The sequence below is a fragment of the Plectropomus leopardus genome, chromosome 7, assembly GCF_008729295.1.
Source record: "Plectropomus leopardus isolate mb chromosome 7, YSFRI_Pleo_2.0, whole genome shotgun sequence".
Lineage (NCBI taxonomy): Eukaryota > Metazoa > Chordata > Actinopteri > Perciformes > Serranidae > Plectropomus > Plectropomus leopardus.
Genome location: NC_056469.1, coordinates 5,931,232 through 5,948,347, shown reverse-complemented (window position 1 = coordinate 5,948,347; position 17,116 = coordinate 5,931,232). Strand labels below are relative to the sequence as shown.

General features: G+C 41.2%; 1 protein-coding gene across 4 annotated transcripts in view; it reads left to right on the top strand.

The window, feature by feature from the left end:
- Window positions 1-17,116, top strand: part of LOC121946151 (vacuolar protein sorting-associated protein 13B-like) — a 375,120-nt gene that overhangs the window by 163,896 nt on the left and 194,108 nt on the right. For all 4 annotated transcript variants that reach the window (XM_042490601.1, XM_042490600.1, XM_042490605.1 and 1 more), the window contains exons 23-25: window positions 10,274-10,508; window positions 11,897-12,114; window positions 16,400-16,603. In XM_042490601.1, coding sequence (XP_042346535.1) covers window positions 10,274-10,508; window positions 11,897-12,114; window positions 16,400-16,603 — 657 coding nt within the window. The remainder of the gene's footprint in view (window positions 1-10,273; window positions 10,509-11,896; window positions 12,115-16,399; window positions 16,604-17,116) is intronic.

Here is a 17,116-nt window from a genome sequence, read left to right as displayed (position 1 = left end):
CAAACGAATGTGCAAGTTTATGTGCAAGTGCGTTTGTGCTTCACATGTTGTGGGGTCGCTCCGCAGAGAGGTGATCTTGGCCTACGGGGTTTGTGCTGTGCCGAGGTCTGTACAGAGTCAGGACCTCCAAGTTTCTCTTCCCTGCAGTGATATGAAAACAAGACAGCTAACAGCGGATCTGACCACAGCACCACAGGACAAATGTCAGACACCGCCTGGGTCCAAGATAGATGACTGTGACAGACATTGGGGGTTCAGTTAGGATAGATTTGCAAAAGAGGTATCACTCTCACAAATTCTGTAGTTTGCTTAACAATACATTTTACACATATTGTTCAAGCTCACACACGTTCAGAAACTCAGCATGTCACAGTAGAGAAATTTAGTAGTCAATACCAATACCAGTGAAATTCCTTTATTTCCAATACCTAATTTGATACCTAGGTAAACAAACAATCAATTATTTCTTCAAGCAAACACTCCTTTTTTAAGAAAGCATTTAAAGTTTAAAAAAAAATACAACAGTTGCATGTAGCCTTCAAGCAAGCAAAAGTATTAACATTACAAAAAAGAAGAGTTACACATTGTTACTGTACTGTACTTTACCTGGTCAATGTCATGTTAACATGAATTTAAACTCACATGCCTAAAATCGTATGAATAAATCTGGATGTCTGTCTTTAAGGTGCCTCGCTAAATTGGGAGATTTTCCTCCTTTCGTCTGAAAACTTTGATGGCACCAATTTTTTATTAATCCCTGATGATCTGTCTCAAATGCAAAGTGCTTCCATACAAACTTTTAAAGTTTTTGTTTTCACCAAGTCGAGGCAGAGCTGTTGCTAAAGCTGTACTTGTCACCGTCTTCCACATTTTGATGTTGTTCTTTTATGCTGGTTGATGTTCTTCTTCCTTTGTTATTTAACAGCAGAGTAGAACACTTGTATGCACATATGCTGCGTCTGTCAGATCCGGAAGAATTGCTTCCTCGCTCGGTATCTATGGTACTTGAGAAAAAAACTACTGACACATTTTTAGAATTTTGGCATTGACTTTGTAGCATCGTCATGATATCCCAAGCACCAACCCTTTATACAACGGAGCACGTAAACACATTTTCTGAAATGTTCCCCACCTTTTTAGTCTTGTGATGTTAATATATAATAGCTTAAATTCCAGTGTCTTTTTCAGACAAGGCAGGTCTTCCTACCTTACCTAAAAAGACAATTCATGTCTGAAACATTACACTGTTCTTCTAAAAACGACAATCTGAAAATAATGCACTCTCAGCTGAAGTTGCTCCTGAGAGTAGACAGGCTGTCCTCCGTCTAACTCACTGCTCTGTCATTTACTGGCAAGACACGGCGGATCCTAAGAGCCTCCTGTGGTTATATAGGCCATTTCCACATTGCCCCAGCCTTTTAAAGCCTAAGTATGTTTGGCCCTCAGCTTCCTCTCTATTAGAACCTGCTCTGCTGGAACCAGATAAACCATCTTCACAAAGACTCAAGGGAGAAATGCTACACAAGACAGATCATACTCTCCCAATGCTGCTCTGCAGAGGAGGAAGTAAGAGATGCTTTTTGGGGGTAATAAGATTTGAAACAGGGTCCACACATGTGGCTGGATTCTGAACACTATCTGATGGAGCGGGGAAGTGATCAAGAACAAAACTGAGCAGAACTTGCCACAAAAAAAACGGAACAATCCCATATTTAGAACTCTGTGATGTGACGCCAGGCTGGGATGAGAAGGAAGGAATAGACAAAGAAAAAAAAGTCTTAAGGCATCTTAGCATTTAATCAAAGTACTTTCCAAATGGATATGTTTCAGGGTTTTGTTTTTTTTTAATGTTTCAGGCTTTTTTGTTCATCTGTCTCTTTTCTAGTAGTATTTATTTACTCCTGACAGCATGTGCTGGCTTCCTGATCCAGAATCCAGATTGAATTAGAGCCTGTGTGATTGTAGATCAAAGTGTAAGAAGATCCATGTTCATTTAGAGGCCTAAGAGGAAGGGATCAAGGCCTAAGTCTCAGGATAAGCAATGGTCACCTACTAAATATCCATGCTGTCACTCAAAAATTACTAGCACTCTCATTCGTTAGGGCCGAGGGGCTTTCTATTAAATCCTGTGTTTGTCAGTGCATTCTGAGATGTATGCAACAGAAGAGCACTGTCCTATTATAAGTACAAACAACTCATGCAACCCTGGGCCTTTCTCTGACTCTATGCCAAACAGCAGTATCCTTGCTACTCTGTATAAAGTAGTTCCATTTTTGAACGGCTTTTGTAGATAACCCAACCTAATCGCCAGAATAAAAGATCATGTTTTGGCAGTTTTAGTAACACAATCATCACTAGAAATGCCATCGAAGTCTTGTTAAAAACACTTAGTTTTGGTGGCACAATCTTGATTGGAAATACCTCTGGTCTTGCTAAAAATTGCTTAGTTTTCATGGTACAATCGCCTATGGAAGAGCTGCTGATACCTTGCTAAATACACCCAGTTTTGATGCCAAAATCACTGCTGAAAAAGCTGCCGATGTCTCCCTGAAAATTGACCAGTTTTGGTGGCACTATAGCCACTGGAAATGCAACTGTCTAGCTAAAAATTATTTAGTTTTGGCGGCACAGTCACTGTTAAACAGGCCTTAGACATCTCACTAAAAACAACTGGTTTTGTTTGTTTGTATGGTCTGCAGCGTAGTAGCTGTTTGGCCCAGATCTCACACCATCCTCCATTACCTCCATCTACCAATGACAAAGTCAGATCGTACACATGTAACCAGTGCTACATTGCTTTAGAAATATTGAAATGATATATAAAGGATTTACAAATTTAATGTATGGTTTGCAGAAACATACAGAACAGTGCTAACATTTTCTTCTGGTGTCTGGGCTGAGTGCTCTCGGTCTACATTACAACCTTATAGCTTTCAGCAGTGTTTTGTAACTTTGTTCTTTGCTGTTGCAGGTGCCAACCTGCAGAGGAAGTGGTTAGCACAGCACCAAGTTTCTGCAAGGATATTAAAAAGAGACGGGGGGGGCTCTCTCAGAGCAGCACTTGTTCGAGGGAAAAGAAGAAGGGAGATGTTAATTCAGGTGTTTTGGCTTGAGGCGATTGGGTTTTTGTTTTGTTTTCACTTGTTCTTTTTTAACTCTTTCATTTAGAATCAAAGTTGGCTTTTTTTGTTTTATATGCCAAAGGACTACAGTTGAAAGCGGTGATATGACCTGTGATTTTGTGTTCATGTTTGCATGTACTGTATGTGAATGTGGAAACACACATAATGTAGTTGTGTGGACGTGCTTTTGTAAATGTGTAAGTATGTCATTTGAGCATGTTTTCACAGTTAAAGCCCAGCACGTGCAGCCTCATAAGGAGTCGATTGGCTTCAATCTTTCTTTTAACGGAGATTTCCTGGTCAAAATTGAAAAGTGTTTCCGCTCTTTTTGAAGTATATTAATAGAGTGTGCTGCGAGTGATACACCCTGCCCTGAATACACACACAGACACACACTCATATTGTCCCCCAGTGTTTTTTCCTGAATTAATCTGTCATTAGAGGCAGCGGGTAACTGAACTGCAGTCCCAGGCCGCTGATGGTTAACTCCATTTGTTATGTTTAAAGATTTAGTTTCACTTTGACAGGACATGATGTCATTGGACAAAAGGAATGAAGAATTATGACTCTTTGACTCTTTTCCCCACTGAATCCTCTGTAATGACATATGAACACACCTGCCGTTCTTAAACTCCTAACAGTAGGCCTCAACTTGAATCCAAATCTTTATCATAATCCTCAGTCTTCCTAATGTGGTTGAGCTCCATATACCCCTGTCATGATCTGACATGAATGTTTAACCCACAAGACTGTTAAAACATAGGTCACACGCATACACACTCACAAAAGTGCTGCCCAGCTCTGAGCTGTATTTATTGTTTGTTGTACCTGAATCTTTTCCAGAGGCCGTCTATCTGTCATTTTTTGCTGCAGTTTTATTCCACATTACCCTGAACCCCTCTGAGGGTAAAGTTGTGTAACAGATATTCCACACTGCAATTATACTTCTGGCTTTCAGATATTATTTGTGCCCATTTCTATTTTTAAATTCATTTCAGAATTTTCCCCTCGCTGCACTTGGAAAAGCTGCCTTTCCACAGGTCTACCCTAACAGAAAATAAGTTTTCACCATCCTATTATGGGATACAAATTTAATTTAGTTAGCTGAGCCTTGTGAGTGGCTTGTTAGTACAGTGACATGCTGCAAATGTTGCTCTTTTCCTGCCAAACACGTGACAAGTTTTAGGTCAACCTGGCACTCAGTTTCCTGTCCCATCACGAGACATTATGCATGCTTTCGCTCTTTCACACACACACACACACACACACACACACACACACACACACACACACACACACACACACACACACACACACACACAAAAACGCTCAAAAACACAAAGCAGCCTGGCATGGCCATCAGCTCACAGTTGGGGGACATTGTCACACAGGCTAACTGCTTCCAGCGCTGTGTTTATTGGCCTGTTAAACACAATTGTGTGGAATACCAAACATGACCTTGCACAACCTCAACTGAACTTTTACACCTGAAGTTTTAACACGAAACACACACATACACACACGCACACACACACACGTACCAACACACACACATGTTCACTTTCTGCTTGGACCTGTTTGTACAGAGAACTTTGTGTGTTTGTATGCAACTATTCAAAAACACCAGATTCCCATCTCCTCTCCTCTCCTCTCCTCTCCTCTCCTCTCTCTCCTCTCCTCTCCTCTCCTCTCCTCCCCTCCCTTCTCCTCTCCTCCTTGCTCTCTCTCTCCCTCTCCTCCTCCTCTTCTTCCTCCTCCTTAGTCTCTCCTCAGCTCCTCTCATCTCCTCCTGGTTCTTTCTCTCCTCCTCCTCCTCCTCCTCAGTCTCCTCTCTTCTCTTCTTTCCTTGCTTGCCCTTGCTCAGGTCACAACATCCCTTCACAGACTTTCCACCCTGGATCAATACACGGTCATAGTGAGAGACCTGGACACCGACAGTGAGGCCTCAGCAGTGCAAGGGGACAAAAGGACAGAGAAATTGAATTATTGGTCAGGGAGAGGAGCTGTCAGTGGTTTTGGCAGTGGTCAGAGCAGTGATGCATATGGGCCATTCTGACCACAAGCTATTTCTCTCTTTTTGGATCCGTCAGTGCTGTTCAGCAGTGCCAGTGTCCTTTCTCTCCCTTTGTTACCCCTGCCTTCTTTGTTTGGACTCTGTATGTCTGTCTCCTTGTATTAATGTGTGTGTGTGTGAGTGAGTCATAGCTCAAACATGAGACCACAGAGGGGCAGCCTTGCAGAGGCCAGTGAGGTCAACCATGGCGACCTGCTGTTAGCGGTAGCACAGAGAACAGGGCGGACTATGGCAGTTGAATCTCAGAGGGTTCTGAGTTCACGTTCCTAGAGAGGAGACAGAACCACAGAACCAAGTACAGGCATTTATAATATGTTGTCAATATGTTAACCTTGTTTTTTGAGTACATTTCAGCATAAATTGTTCAACATGACAGTCTGATGTACTGTCTTTAAATGGCCAGGTTTGTTGTGGCCTAGAAAGCAGAAGGTTTCCATGGCAAAAGCATCATGTCAATGAATATGAATTTATCAGAGTGGAAGTCATTGAGCAGCTTTTCATTGCCCACGCATGATGAAAAATATTAAATGGCACACATTTTAGGTGCACCAAAGGAAATGAGTCTTCACACCAGGATGAGGTGTGAAGTCCCTCTTTACCTCTTCCAGGGAGGTTTTTTACCCCTTTTCCAGCAAATTTGCTCTGGTTTTGAACCGGTTCTGTTCAGGACACTTGGACCTTAGTGCTATCTAGCAAACCAGCTCACGTTTCCACCGGTTTTGCACAAAACCATAGTAAACAAGGATGTGTCATCAATGGAGGGCGTTGCACAATGAATAACAGAAGTAGTCAGTAGTAGCAAGAGCACTGGTTACATCGTTTACCTGCAATCTTTTTATGTTAATACAGATTTTTTTTTTCCCTCAAAAGAGAAGCATGAACCAACCATTAATGAGACCACTGCACACTCTTCATTTGCCTGACAATTTCTCACTTGATGTTGACTTCTCCATCCTCTCTTACCAACCTGTAGAATATGACTCGTTCACTGATATCTTCACAATTCATACTTCAAATCACAAAACCTGCTATTTTTTGGTTCCAGCTTCTCGAGTTCTTAACCAATTCATTTTTTGTCAAATCGTTCTGAATGGTTCAAAATTAGGTGTGAAACTGGAACAGAAAATCGGGAACTGGAGAAGGGGCATTTTTGGTACCATTTTTTTCTGTTTGTTTGTTATCAGATATATCTTCTATGGCTCATGGAACAAAGAATTCTAAACCTAATTTTTATTTTTTTTTTCTATTTCTTTTTTAAAGAATATCACATACAAAGGCATTTTTATACAGTTTTGCTATTTTCACATGACCTATTGTACTCACTTAAAAAATTCTGGCACATCTTTCCCATGATTGTCTATCACAGTGTGTATTTTGCTACAGATCCAGATGCAGATTAAACATTCCTAAACATTTTCTGTTATTAAAATAACAAATGTAGATGACTGTGCAGCTTTGGCAGAGGCGGGCTCTCTGAGTGCTCTCTAGTTCTCATTATATTTTGATCTTACTTGTTTACCATATTTGTCTTGGATACAGCTTCAGCCAGTAACCATGTTGCCTCCTGGAGTAGGTATGGATTACAATAAGTAGTTTGTTCATGCACTCCGTGGCCCCACAGACTTTTGCACGATTTAATCCAGACCCCTGGCAAGATATTTGACTAACATTACAGTTATGCTATAGCATTATTTCCCTTGTCTCTCTGTGCCGTCATCCTTTTTCAAGCAACTGTATGATTTGAAGTCAGATATTCATCAGCGGCTGCAGCCTCTGGTCCCCAGAGCGTGGCATACCCAGTTCACTGTTGTTCTTATCTTCTCTGTTGACCTTAACTCCCTTACTCAAGAGAAAAGCAAATGTTGCTTTATTCACCGCCCTTACATGGATTCATGCACTGTTGCCATTGTGAATTACAACATGTTTGTTTCTGTGTTTTTTTGTGGCTTTTATTAGCTGTCACCAAAGGAAGGGGGGGTGGGCTGAATAAAGATTAGTTTTGTATCACCCAGATTTAGGACTGACAGGCCATTTTCTTTTCCATTACATAGTAAGGCTCTTTGAAGCGTTTTGAGCCTTTTTGCCTTAGTGTAAACATCTAGAAACAGCGGTCGCTATGCCCAGCGAATGCCATTCAATTGTTGAGCTTTTTCCTCTGTTGTCATCTGTGAGATGTTATCTGATTATTGTTAGTATTTCACTGTGTGATGTGGCAAGTCTCGAGCTACCATACACTTGACATCATCTTTGGTTTTGTGTTGCCATGGGGAACAACAGTAAAGCATTATAAAGTCATAAGAAAACACCATTAAGGGCTATTACATTAGGTTTTATTGTAAACACTCGATCTAGTAGCCATGGTGGTAGCTCAAACAGTAGGTGCCAGTTTTTATCTGCCCTGCTATAGCACAAGAAAGATATAAATCCTACTCTTTATACAAAAAAAGCTTTTCCAAAAAAATAGCTGACCTAAGGTATGTTGCACAATTAACTCCCAATTTCCAATAGTTAATAACAAAATCTACTTCATATTTTACTTTGCTACATCTGTGTCCTCTCAAATGCAAATGAAGCAGCTTCCTTTAGTTTTTAACCGGAGTGGACTTTCATCAGTGAGCATTTATTTTAGTTTAATATTTTGCTATGATCGTGTATAAAAGCCTGACTTCCAAAGTTTGATATATGGTGACAGATGTAGTCAACCATCAGACACAGTATGGGAACTATAAAAATTGAGGTAACTGTAGTTGGTAGTTTACAGTTGGTCTGTATAGTCGGAGAGTTTTGTTCTGAAATGACCCATTTGAAAAAGAAAATGTTTAGGTATAAGATTACTCTCTATATGTTATGGTTGAACTGTGTATGTATTTTTTTTAAATCTCTGACAATAATAGAGCCCAGCTTACACACAGAGATAAACATCTGCGTGCATACCTTTAAACTATATGTAATGTCTGTTCTACAGTAAATTAGTCCTGAAGTGATTAGTTGATTAATCAAACTGCCAATCAATTGAAAATGTATCAATGGCATCTGTGATAATGTCTCATGTTAATATATATTAGGCAGATAAACCAAATATTTGCCAGTTAGGAGCTTCCAAAATGTGAATATTTGCTTCTTATCTCAGTTTCATGTCAGTGTTATATCTTTTTTTTTTTTTTTAGATAAGTTTGCACTCAATCAACCTTTATTTATATAGCACAACTCATACATTAGAACACAACTCCAAGTGCTGAACATCAAAGTAGAAGTTAAGAGTCAGTTAAAAAGAACATGAATTTAAATTAAAAGAAAACACAAAAATGAATACCTCAAATATAAATTAGTGATAATAATAATAAAATAATAACCAAGTAAAAGTGCAGAAAAAATGCTGTGGTAGAAAAGGAATATTAAGACACCTGGCTGGGTTCCGGTTACTTGTCATAAGCATTTTTTATTTTTATTTTTTATTTTATTTTTTACACATTATAAAAGATAACATTTTGTATAAAGTATAGATAGATGAGGCCCGACAGTAAATATATCATTGACTGCTTTTGTCCTCCCAGATTTTATGTTCTTCACACTGACACACCCATTTATCGAGTATCAGCCAGCACCATTGTTCAAAAAATATTTTGATGGTTGAGAAGTAGCCCAAGCTGTAATAATGCGACTAAACCAAGAAGTCCAGCAGGAGAGCATTAGCCTCAGGCAGTGAGCTCAAGGTGCAGACCAGAGTCACCGTGTTAAACCCAGCGGTTTCCGTGTGTCTGCCTGCTTTACAGCTTAACCCCGCTAAGATCTGCAGCAGACCAGCCAGTGTCAATGGATTTTCTTCCTGCGTGCCGGCTCTTAAAAAGGCCAAAGCCTTATGTGTCAGTGTTCCGATTTCAAACCCCCCTTTGAAGAGTAATCAAAAGAGGAAGCAGCGTGAGATGAATGTGTAACCATATCTCTCCCTCTTTCTCTTTCTCTCCTCTCTCCATCTCTCTTTCTTTTTTCTGTTGCATTTTTTTTTTTTTTTTTTTCAGTTTCTGCTGTTGTTGCCCTCTCTCCACTCCCATCAAAGCTGGGAGAACTGGCCTCCATATTCAGACCTGTCAGAGGCGTTCCAACATTTGTGTGTGTGATATTAGCAGAGGGCTGCCAATTTGTAAATGCAAATATTAGTGGAGGATGTGTGTCTGTGCATGTGTGTGTGTGTGTGTGTGTGTGTGTGTGTGTGTGTGTGTGTGTGTGTGTGTGTGTGCGTGTACTGTACATCAAACATACTACAGTTTAACAGTGCTTAAACTGAGCTCTGACTGACATACACCCACATAAACCAATGTCTGGCAGCACCTGCTGTCTGCCCCCTGGACCCTGTCCTCTTTTCCTTTCTGTTAACTGGTCTTTTAAATCAGTGCAGCCCTGGTGTAATGGAAAAAGACACTGCTTTTACACTTACTGGCTACCTGCTACTGGTTACTGACCTAATGGCTTGTAAATCTTTTGGTGAACAGAGATATGTGTGACATTATGCAGCTGGTATGAGTCTCAACCCTTTTAAAAAGAATTGAAATATGATTTAAGTTCAAGATTGAACTCTCAAAAATCCCTCAACTTGTAAAAGGTGTTCTGTTTCTTTGATATTGAATTCACAATTCAAAGTCTCAAATTCTACTTTTAAAGGTTTTTTTGAAGGCAGGTCCTCCTGCCTAAAGCAGGACAGTAATATAGTGACACAGTAGTGATAATAATATAATAATAAGGAGCAAAGTTTAGTTTATCATAGGCATGAAGCAGAACAGCATGCATGACTAAATGTGGGATTGACTGTTTCCATTTTTCAAATCAAGGAAAGGTTTATTAAGCATGTTCAGTCTTTTCCAGCAACACCCAGCGTTGTGCACACACTCGTCTAGGTCCTTTCCATTGCAATCCAAACTCTCTAATGCTGGCACTAAGCAGAGCTCCTTGAGCACTTTGCACATGCACAGCTCACTGAAAATGATATAAGGAGGCTGACTCAGGTGGGTGGTCAACGATCTCGTGACTCAGTTGATTAGCATGACTTCATGTGTCCTTTATTTTTCTCTCACCTCACCAGTTGGAGCTGCAGTCGTGCTGTGTGTTCCTGCCTAATGACAGCCTCCCCTCCCCAAGCACCATCATCTGCGGCGACATCCCTGGCACAGTCCGCAGCTGGTACCACAACCAGGCCTCCATGCCCGGGACTCTGGTAGTCTGCCTGCCACAGATCAGTGTCCTCAGTGCCGGGCACAAGTACATGGAACCGCTGCAGGAACTCCCCTTTGTGGTCTCCAAACCCATCTTGGAGGAAGGTAAGTTTTCATACAGTATCTTATGAAATCTCAACCTCAATTAGAATGATTAAAATGCTGAAAGAAGAACCCACGCCCTGATAAACAGTGAGAACACCAAATAACCTGCTGTCAGAAAGATTTGTTTGAAAGTTTAAATGAGAGAAAAAGAATTACACTTCAGAAAACAATATGATGATAAGTTCATAAGTTAAAAATGGGAGTCTTGGAAAATAAATTTCAATGGGTGGGAAAAAATTGACTTCACTTTTTTACACCCAAATTTGCTTTTATTAATAATTAAAATGAATGCTTTCATAATAGTAATAGGCTACATAATGTGAATTAATCATCATTATGGCCTTTTCAACACTGAGCAAACCTTTGACCCACTACCACTCATTTACCATGACAAAAGACAAACAAACTTAAGTAGAGCGACTTTGAGAGATAGATCTTGCACATGTGGTGTGCACACCTGGTAGAGTTGACATAAGCAACACTCAGACGGCTGAGCAGTGTTTTCTCTTCAGAAGAAGAAAAAAAAAGTGGCCACCCTCCTTTTTTTTTTTCTCCCAACTCTTCAATGACATCAGCATTGGGCATACAGATTTCAAAAATGGAGGAGAAAGAAAAACGACAGCAAAAACAGTGACATCAGCAGCCTTGTCAATGTTGCCGTAAAAATTAACAACCCTTGCTTTTAGTAATTCATTCCTAGCCTTTGAAAAGCTCTTCATCTCTCATTTTCAATGCTCTGGATCAAAGCGTCCTGCCCACGGTGCATGGGAAATGTGCACTTCATGGCCCTGTGCTTGTGAACAAGTTCCCCTTCTCTGTACGATTGTTCTACCAGGGCTGGCAGGTTAACAGACTCCAGCTCTCCCAGTGTGGCATCCTGTCTCAAAGCCACAGATGTATAATAGACTCACTTATTTTACAGTGTGTTTTTTAATGGGATCCTCCTTCTTACTGGGTACACAATGTTTGAGACAGGATGCTCCTCCTTAGTAAATCTTTAATGTTTTCCATGACGCTTTCTTCCCCCCATGTACAGTTATTGGCTTTAATTTTAAGGGGAAGTGAAAGGAATAATCTAGTTGTCATAGTGTTTTTGATAATGAACATCTTTGACTTGTCCTTTTGATATTTTAATCCTTTGCACTTTTTGTCCTTCTTTTTCCAAATCTGGTCCGCATTTTCTTGCATCTTCCTTTGTCTTCCTCTCAATTTCCCAATGACTTGGCTTGTCCTCTCTGCTCTCCCCTCACATGACGTCTCTCTCATCCTCCCTGCGCCTCTCAATCTCTGCCAATGTCTTTGTGTTGCAATATTTATCCTCTGTCTCCTACTGTTGCATGCCTTTCCCATAATTTTTATGTTTGTCCCTCTCTCGTGTCCACCACCAGGTGATGCCTTCCCCTGGACAGTAAGCCTGAGTCAGTTCAGCGTGTACACGTTGCTGGGACAGCAGCAAAGCCTGAGCCTGTTGGAGCCTATGGGCTGCACTTCCACGCTGGCCGTCACATCCCATAAGCTGCAGAGCTGCTCTGAAGGAAGACACTCCTTTGTAGTCTGCCTCCATGTTGATCTGCAGCCGGTCCACGTCAAGTGCTCCAACCCTCAGGTCAGTCAGACAGTCCTGCATCTCACAAAGTAGTAACCGGATTTACATGTATATTTATACAAATCATCCCCTTGTAAACTTTCCTGAAATATGAACACACAAACCCTGGCAGGACGATCTCTCCTCTGCATGTTTTTCTCATATAGATTGATGCCAATAAACAAACTGCCTCATCTTCTTACCTAGTATAATTTCCATGAGAATGGAAGCGTAAACAAGAGAGTGTTGTCTTGTTTGCTTTGGTCAAATATGTTGAGGTCTGAGTGAAGGACAGCAGGGAAGTGCAAGACTCATCATCATTGTTTTACAGCATCTTATTATGTTTTAGTGAGAGTATAATTAATATGGACAGATTGGAAACGGAACATGTTATTCTCCCAGTTAGGCCTCCGTGTTGTTTTTCATTGCGCTGTTACAGTGCTATAATCACATCTACATGTACCATTACACATGTTTTGTTTTTTGGCAATTGAATTAGCTGTATTGAATTAGGTTCCTCTGTAAACACTTAATTGGGGCGACCTTTTGAGTGGTCACACTGTTAAATGTCTCTGACCACAGTGATGAGCCGTGCTGATATTGAGGCGAATTGGTACCAGAAACAAATGAAAGGCCTTAATCTGTTCGTGGTGAAAACTTTCCCAGAGATGAGGAGAGACGCTGGTTTATTGAGGGAAACTTTCTTTTCTTTCTTCTTCTCTGCTCTCCCTTTTCAAATGGAGTGCCTGTGTCTGGCAAAGCTAGGGAGGCTTATTGCGATTATATGATGAGTCATTATTAGTTTTTGGGTCCAATGAAAACTTCTCTTCTCTTCTCTTTCATCGCAGTCCCTCTGCTTTCTCTTCCCATCTGTTCACCTCCTCTCTCTTTCTCTCACTCTTCTGTGTAAATTTCTGACTCGAGGGGGGTTATAAGCTCTTACTGTCCCATTTCAAGTCGTGGAGCAGCTCTTTAAGAAGTGCTGCCAGAGCAACCCCACCCTCTCCAGAGCAAAAGAGACCTCACACTACTTACTCCTCTTTCTAATTAGCATTTCCATTTGTGGGAATGTATATGGGGATGTCAGAGCGCTGCACAGTTGCTACACAATAAGTACCACCAACACAGTTGGATGAAAACACTCTGATGTGTGTGCGGAACCGGAGGAGTTTGGGTGGTAGAGTTACATCTGGCATTTGAAAATCAATCAGTTATTATCACACACATTTTGAGACATTAATACGTTTAAAGTCAACAAATAAAACCAAAGAGTTTGGCCTCTCAACTCCCCCTGGCATCAAAACTACATTTTTGTGACATTAAATCAGATTTTCCATAATATGCAGTGGATTACTTCATGGCACAAACAATGGTATTTTTAGAAATGGGGGGTGAAATGGTGGAGCCTTGTGTTTTTATATTTTCCTTTTTTTTAACTTTATTTTGCATTTTCACAGGTAGCTACAGGTATTGTACTTTTATAAGTAAGAGCATGGACAGATTTGTCATTTGTGCAGTCTATGAGGGGGACAGTACACATGATAGGCAATTTTCTGAATGGATTTTGGAGTCTCAAAAAATATTCTGGGTGCAACTCCAGCTAAGATACAGCAGGAAGTGAGGTAAGTGATTTTGAAAGGGTGAGAAAAACATTAAAAGTGAAATAAGGGTTAAGCAGTAGTAAAAAAGAGTGAAAGAGAAGAGGAACAGGCCATGCAAAGACACAGTTGCATGTGCGCGTGCGCACACACACACACACACACACACACACACACACACACACACACACACTAACACACATTGCATGCATAGAAATAAAGAGGCTAACACAGGACAATCAGCTTTGATGCATGTTTCTAACATGTGTTCTCTCATTTTAAGGCAAATGTGTGCTTGTAGTGCAGAGCTCGTTGTGTGTAGTGTGTGTCATCTCCAATCTGAGTTTGTGTGTCTGTGTGAATGATTCATGAGGGTGTCAGAAGGATGGGGTTAGTAGCTGCACTTTTACCTTATCAGGACCACCTTGAAATCAGCAGACACACACACACACAACCACCACCGTTTGCTTTGACCTTTGACACATAACTGTGAACACATGCAGACACACACACACACAGACACGCACACTCATATATCTGTACACATGTTCACTCTCAGCTACTACACATACACAACAATATGTCACTTTTGAGAAGTTTCTATGTAAACTGTGCTAAGATAAAGGAACACGAACACTCACCATCTGCGTGCTCTCCCGTCTTTCATCTGTGTGTTTTTATGAATGACTATGGAAGCCTCTGTTCAGTCTCCAGTTTGTACTACTGCAGCCGAGCAGACCTCCTGATCTGCAGATGACAGGTCTTTGGAGAACCCAGCCCTCCAAATGTTCTGCTCACTTCCCCAGCTCATGAAATGTGGCATATGTATTGTGAGCTCATGTAAGCATGGAAGTGTGTGCACGCGTTTGTGTGTGTTCCAACCTGCCCACTGGCCTGAGAGCAGTAGCTGAGCTGAACCAACTGACCCGACTTTACACTAATCAGGGATCATAAGCAGCAAGTAGATATAGGATGCAACAAATGGAAGAGGAGAGATAAGATATGAAGGAAAAGAAGGATTGGGTGTGGTGAGAATGGTGAGAAAACAAAATGAAATATGAAGACAGATGATCAGAGGGTGGATTAAAGGAAATAGGTGACAGAGATTAGAGGCAGTGGGGCTAAACCCCAGATTCTGCTAAAACTGAGGTCATGTAACGACCTTTCATCCCTTCTCTCTTCTGTTCGGCATTCTTCACTTCCTCCACATCTGCTGCTGAGTGCAGTAGGCTTTGTTGTGCTTGGTTGGACTTCCAGGCCCCAGACTCTCAGAGAAGAGAGCGTGGAGCCGTACCTCTCCTGACGGCAGCGCAGTTCGGCTGGGTATGGCAGACAGCTGTTGGCCCCGTCCCTGGACGGCTGCTGGATCGGCGTTAGCAGCTCTTCCTGGACATGTTTGAAATGGCCCAGCTGTAATGTATTGTGCTGCTTTTCATTTGATTTATGCTTATTTATGGAAGGCCTCACTGTAATGTGTGCGCTAACAGGCGTGCATGTGTGTGAGTGAGCAACAGCGAGTAAAAATGTGTTGTGAGTAGAGAAAGCTATTTTGTGTGTGTGTGTGTGTGTGTGTGTGTGTATGTGCGTGCTCATGTGTCTGCGCACCTTTACTTTTGAGGGACCCTGAGTAGTGGAGGGGTGGGGGGTTAGTTGGCTGGAGAAGCAAAGCATTTGAAATCCAGAAATTAGCTCACTGTGAAAGAGCGTCGCTTTTCTCCCTTTCTTTCCCTCTCTGTGCTCTAAAGAACACTGAGTGAATGCATGAATAACTGAAAGCATCACATCACATTCCCCTGCCTTCCCCTCATGTTTTCCACTCTTGTTTTTGGCTTTGTTGTTGTTTAAAGCCTCTTTTCATGTGAACACATGATAAATAGTTGAGAACACTTGACGCCGAGCCTTCAGTTTTTCCTAACCGTGGTGAGTTTTGCCGGGGAAATTGATGACACAACGTAACTTTCCTCTGTGGGTGTTTCTTTGGGAGTTTTGTTGTTATGGATAACAAATTTGTACAGTGAGGCACGTGTATGAGCATGCTGTGCCTTGCAAGTAATCACCCTTCGACTAGAAGCATGAACACATAGATTTTACATCACTTTTATGAAATGAGGCCTTGCTGAATGACAAGTACAAAGTCTAAAAACATGTTGTAGAGTGAAAGAATTGGGAATGGATACTGGTCCATTTCTGGCTAATATTTCCTTCTTCTCTCTTTCCTTCTCTCTCAAATTTAACTAGGTTTAGTGTCACATAACTACAAAGCTGCCAAGCCAAATCATGGTAATGGCCTCCGAAGTAAGAAGTACATAAGAACCCCTCAGTGCAGCTGCTTGAGTCAGACCTTGGCAAAAATTCATTTGAATCTGGTTTCAAATATTAAGACTACTTGTGGTGTGTTAGGTCTATCTTTTAAGGCACTCACTTGGCGCAGTTGATTTAATGTATTTAAACTATATTCAGCTGTGCCATGATCATGTTTTTGCACACAATCAGTTTACGTGTGAATCGTGGTGAAGAGCTTTCTACATGGACATGTTTTCATATAAGACAGGAATAGATTGACATGGGAGTCCTGGGTTATATTTTTTCCTTACATTAGACTACATTACATCATATTTCATCCCCATCAGTGTGAAATACTATATCCAGCATTGCAACTTAAAGTTCTCTGTTTTCCTTTTTTCTTCTCTGCTCCTGTCACTCTCCAGGTTCAGCTCTTGTACGAGCTCCTTCTCAGCTGGAGCTCTACGTGGGCTCGTCTCCAGAGGCATGGCATCCTGCGTCAGACCTCCAGCATCCCAGAACCCCCTGCTGGTGCTGCTCCATCATCCCCAGTGCGCAGCAGTGCTGGCACCGCCCTACCAGACACCAGCACCTGCAGCCCGTCCGCAGATTTTGGTTCCCCCACAGAGGTTTGTTTATTTTTAACTCAGCTACACATTATTATTGTCTTGTGAATCTAAAATTCAGCTACGTTTTTATGCCTCCGCACTTGCGATAGCTGTGGCCTGGGGCATTATGTTTTTGGGTTGTCCATTCATATGTCCCATTCTCGTGAACATGATATTTCCAGAACACCTTCCGGGAATTTTGTTTGGTGCAAATGTCCACTTTGACTCAAAAATAAAACTAATTAGATTTTGGTTATCATAGGTCAAAGGTGAAGGTCTTTGTGACTTCATCTTTTTCATTCTTGTGAACGTGATATTTCAAGAATACCTTGAGGGAAATTTTTCAAATTTGGCACAAACATCCACTTGGATTCAACTATGAACTAATTAAGTCTTAGTGGTCAAAGGTTAAAAGTCAAAGTCACTGTGACCTCACAAAGCATGTTTTTTTATGACAGAATTCCACACAAATCTCTAATAGGGTAAATTAATAAAGTGATTACATTTAATTTCCAAAAGGTCAGAGGTGGGCTT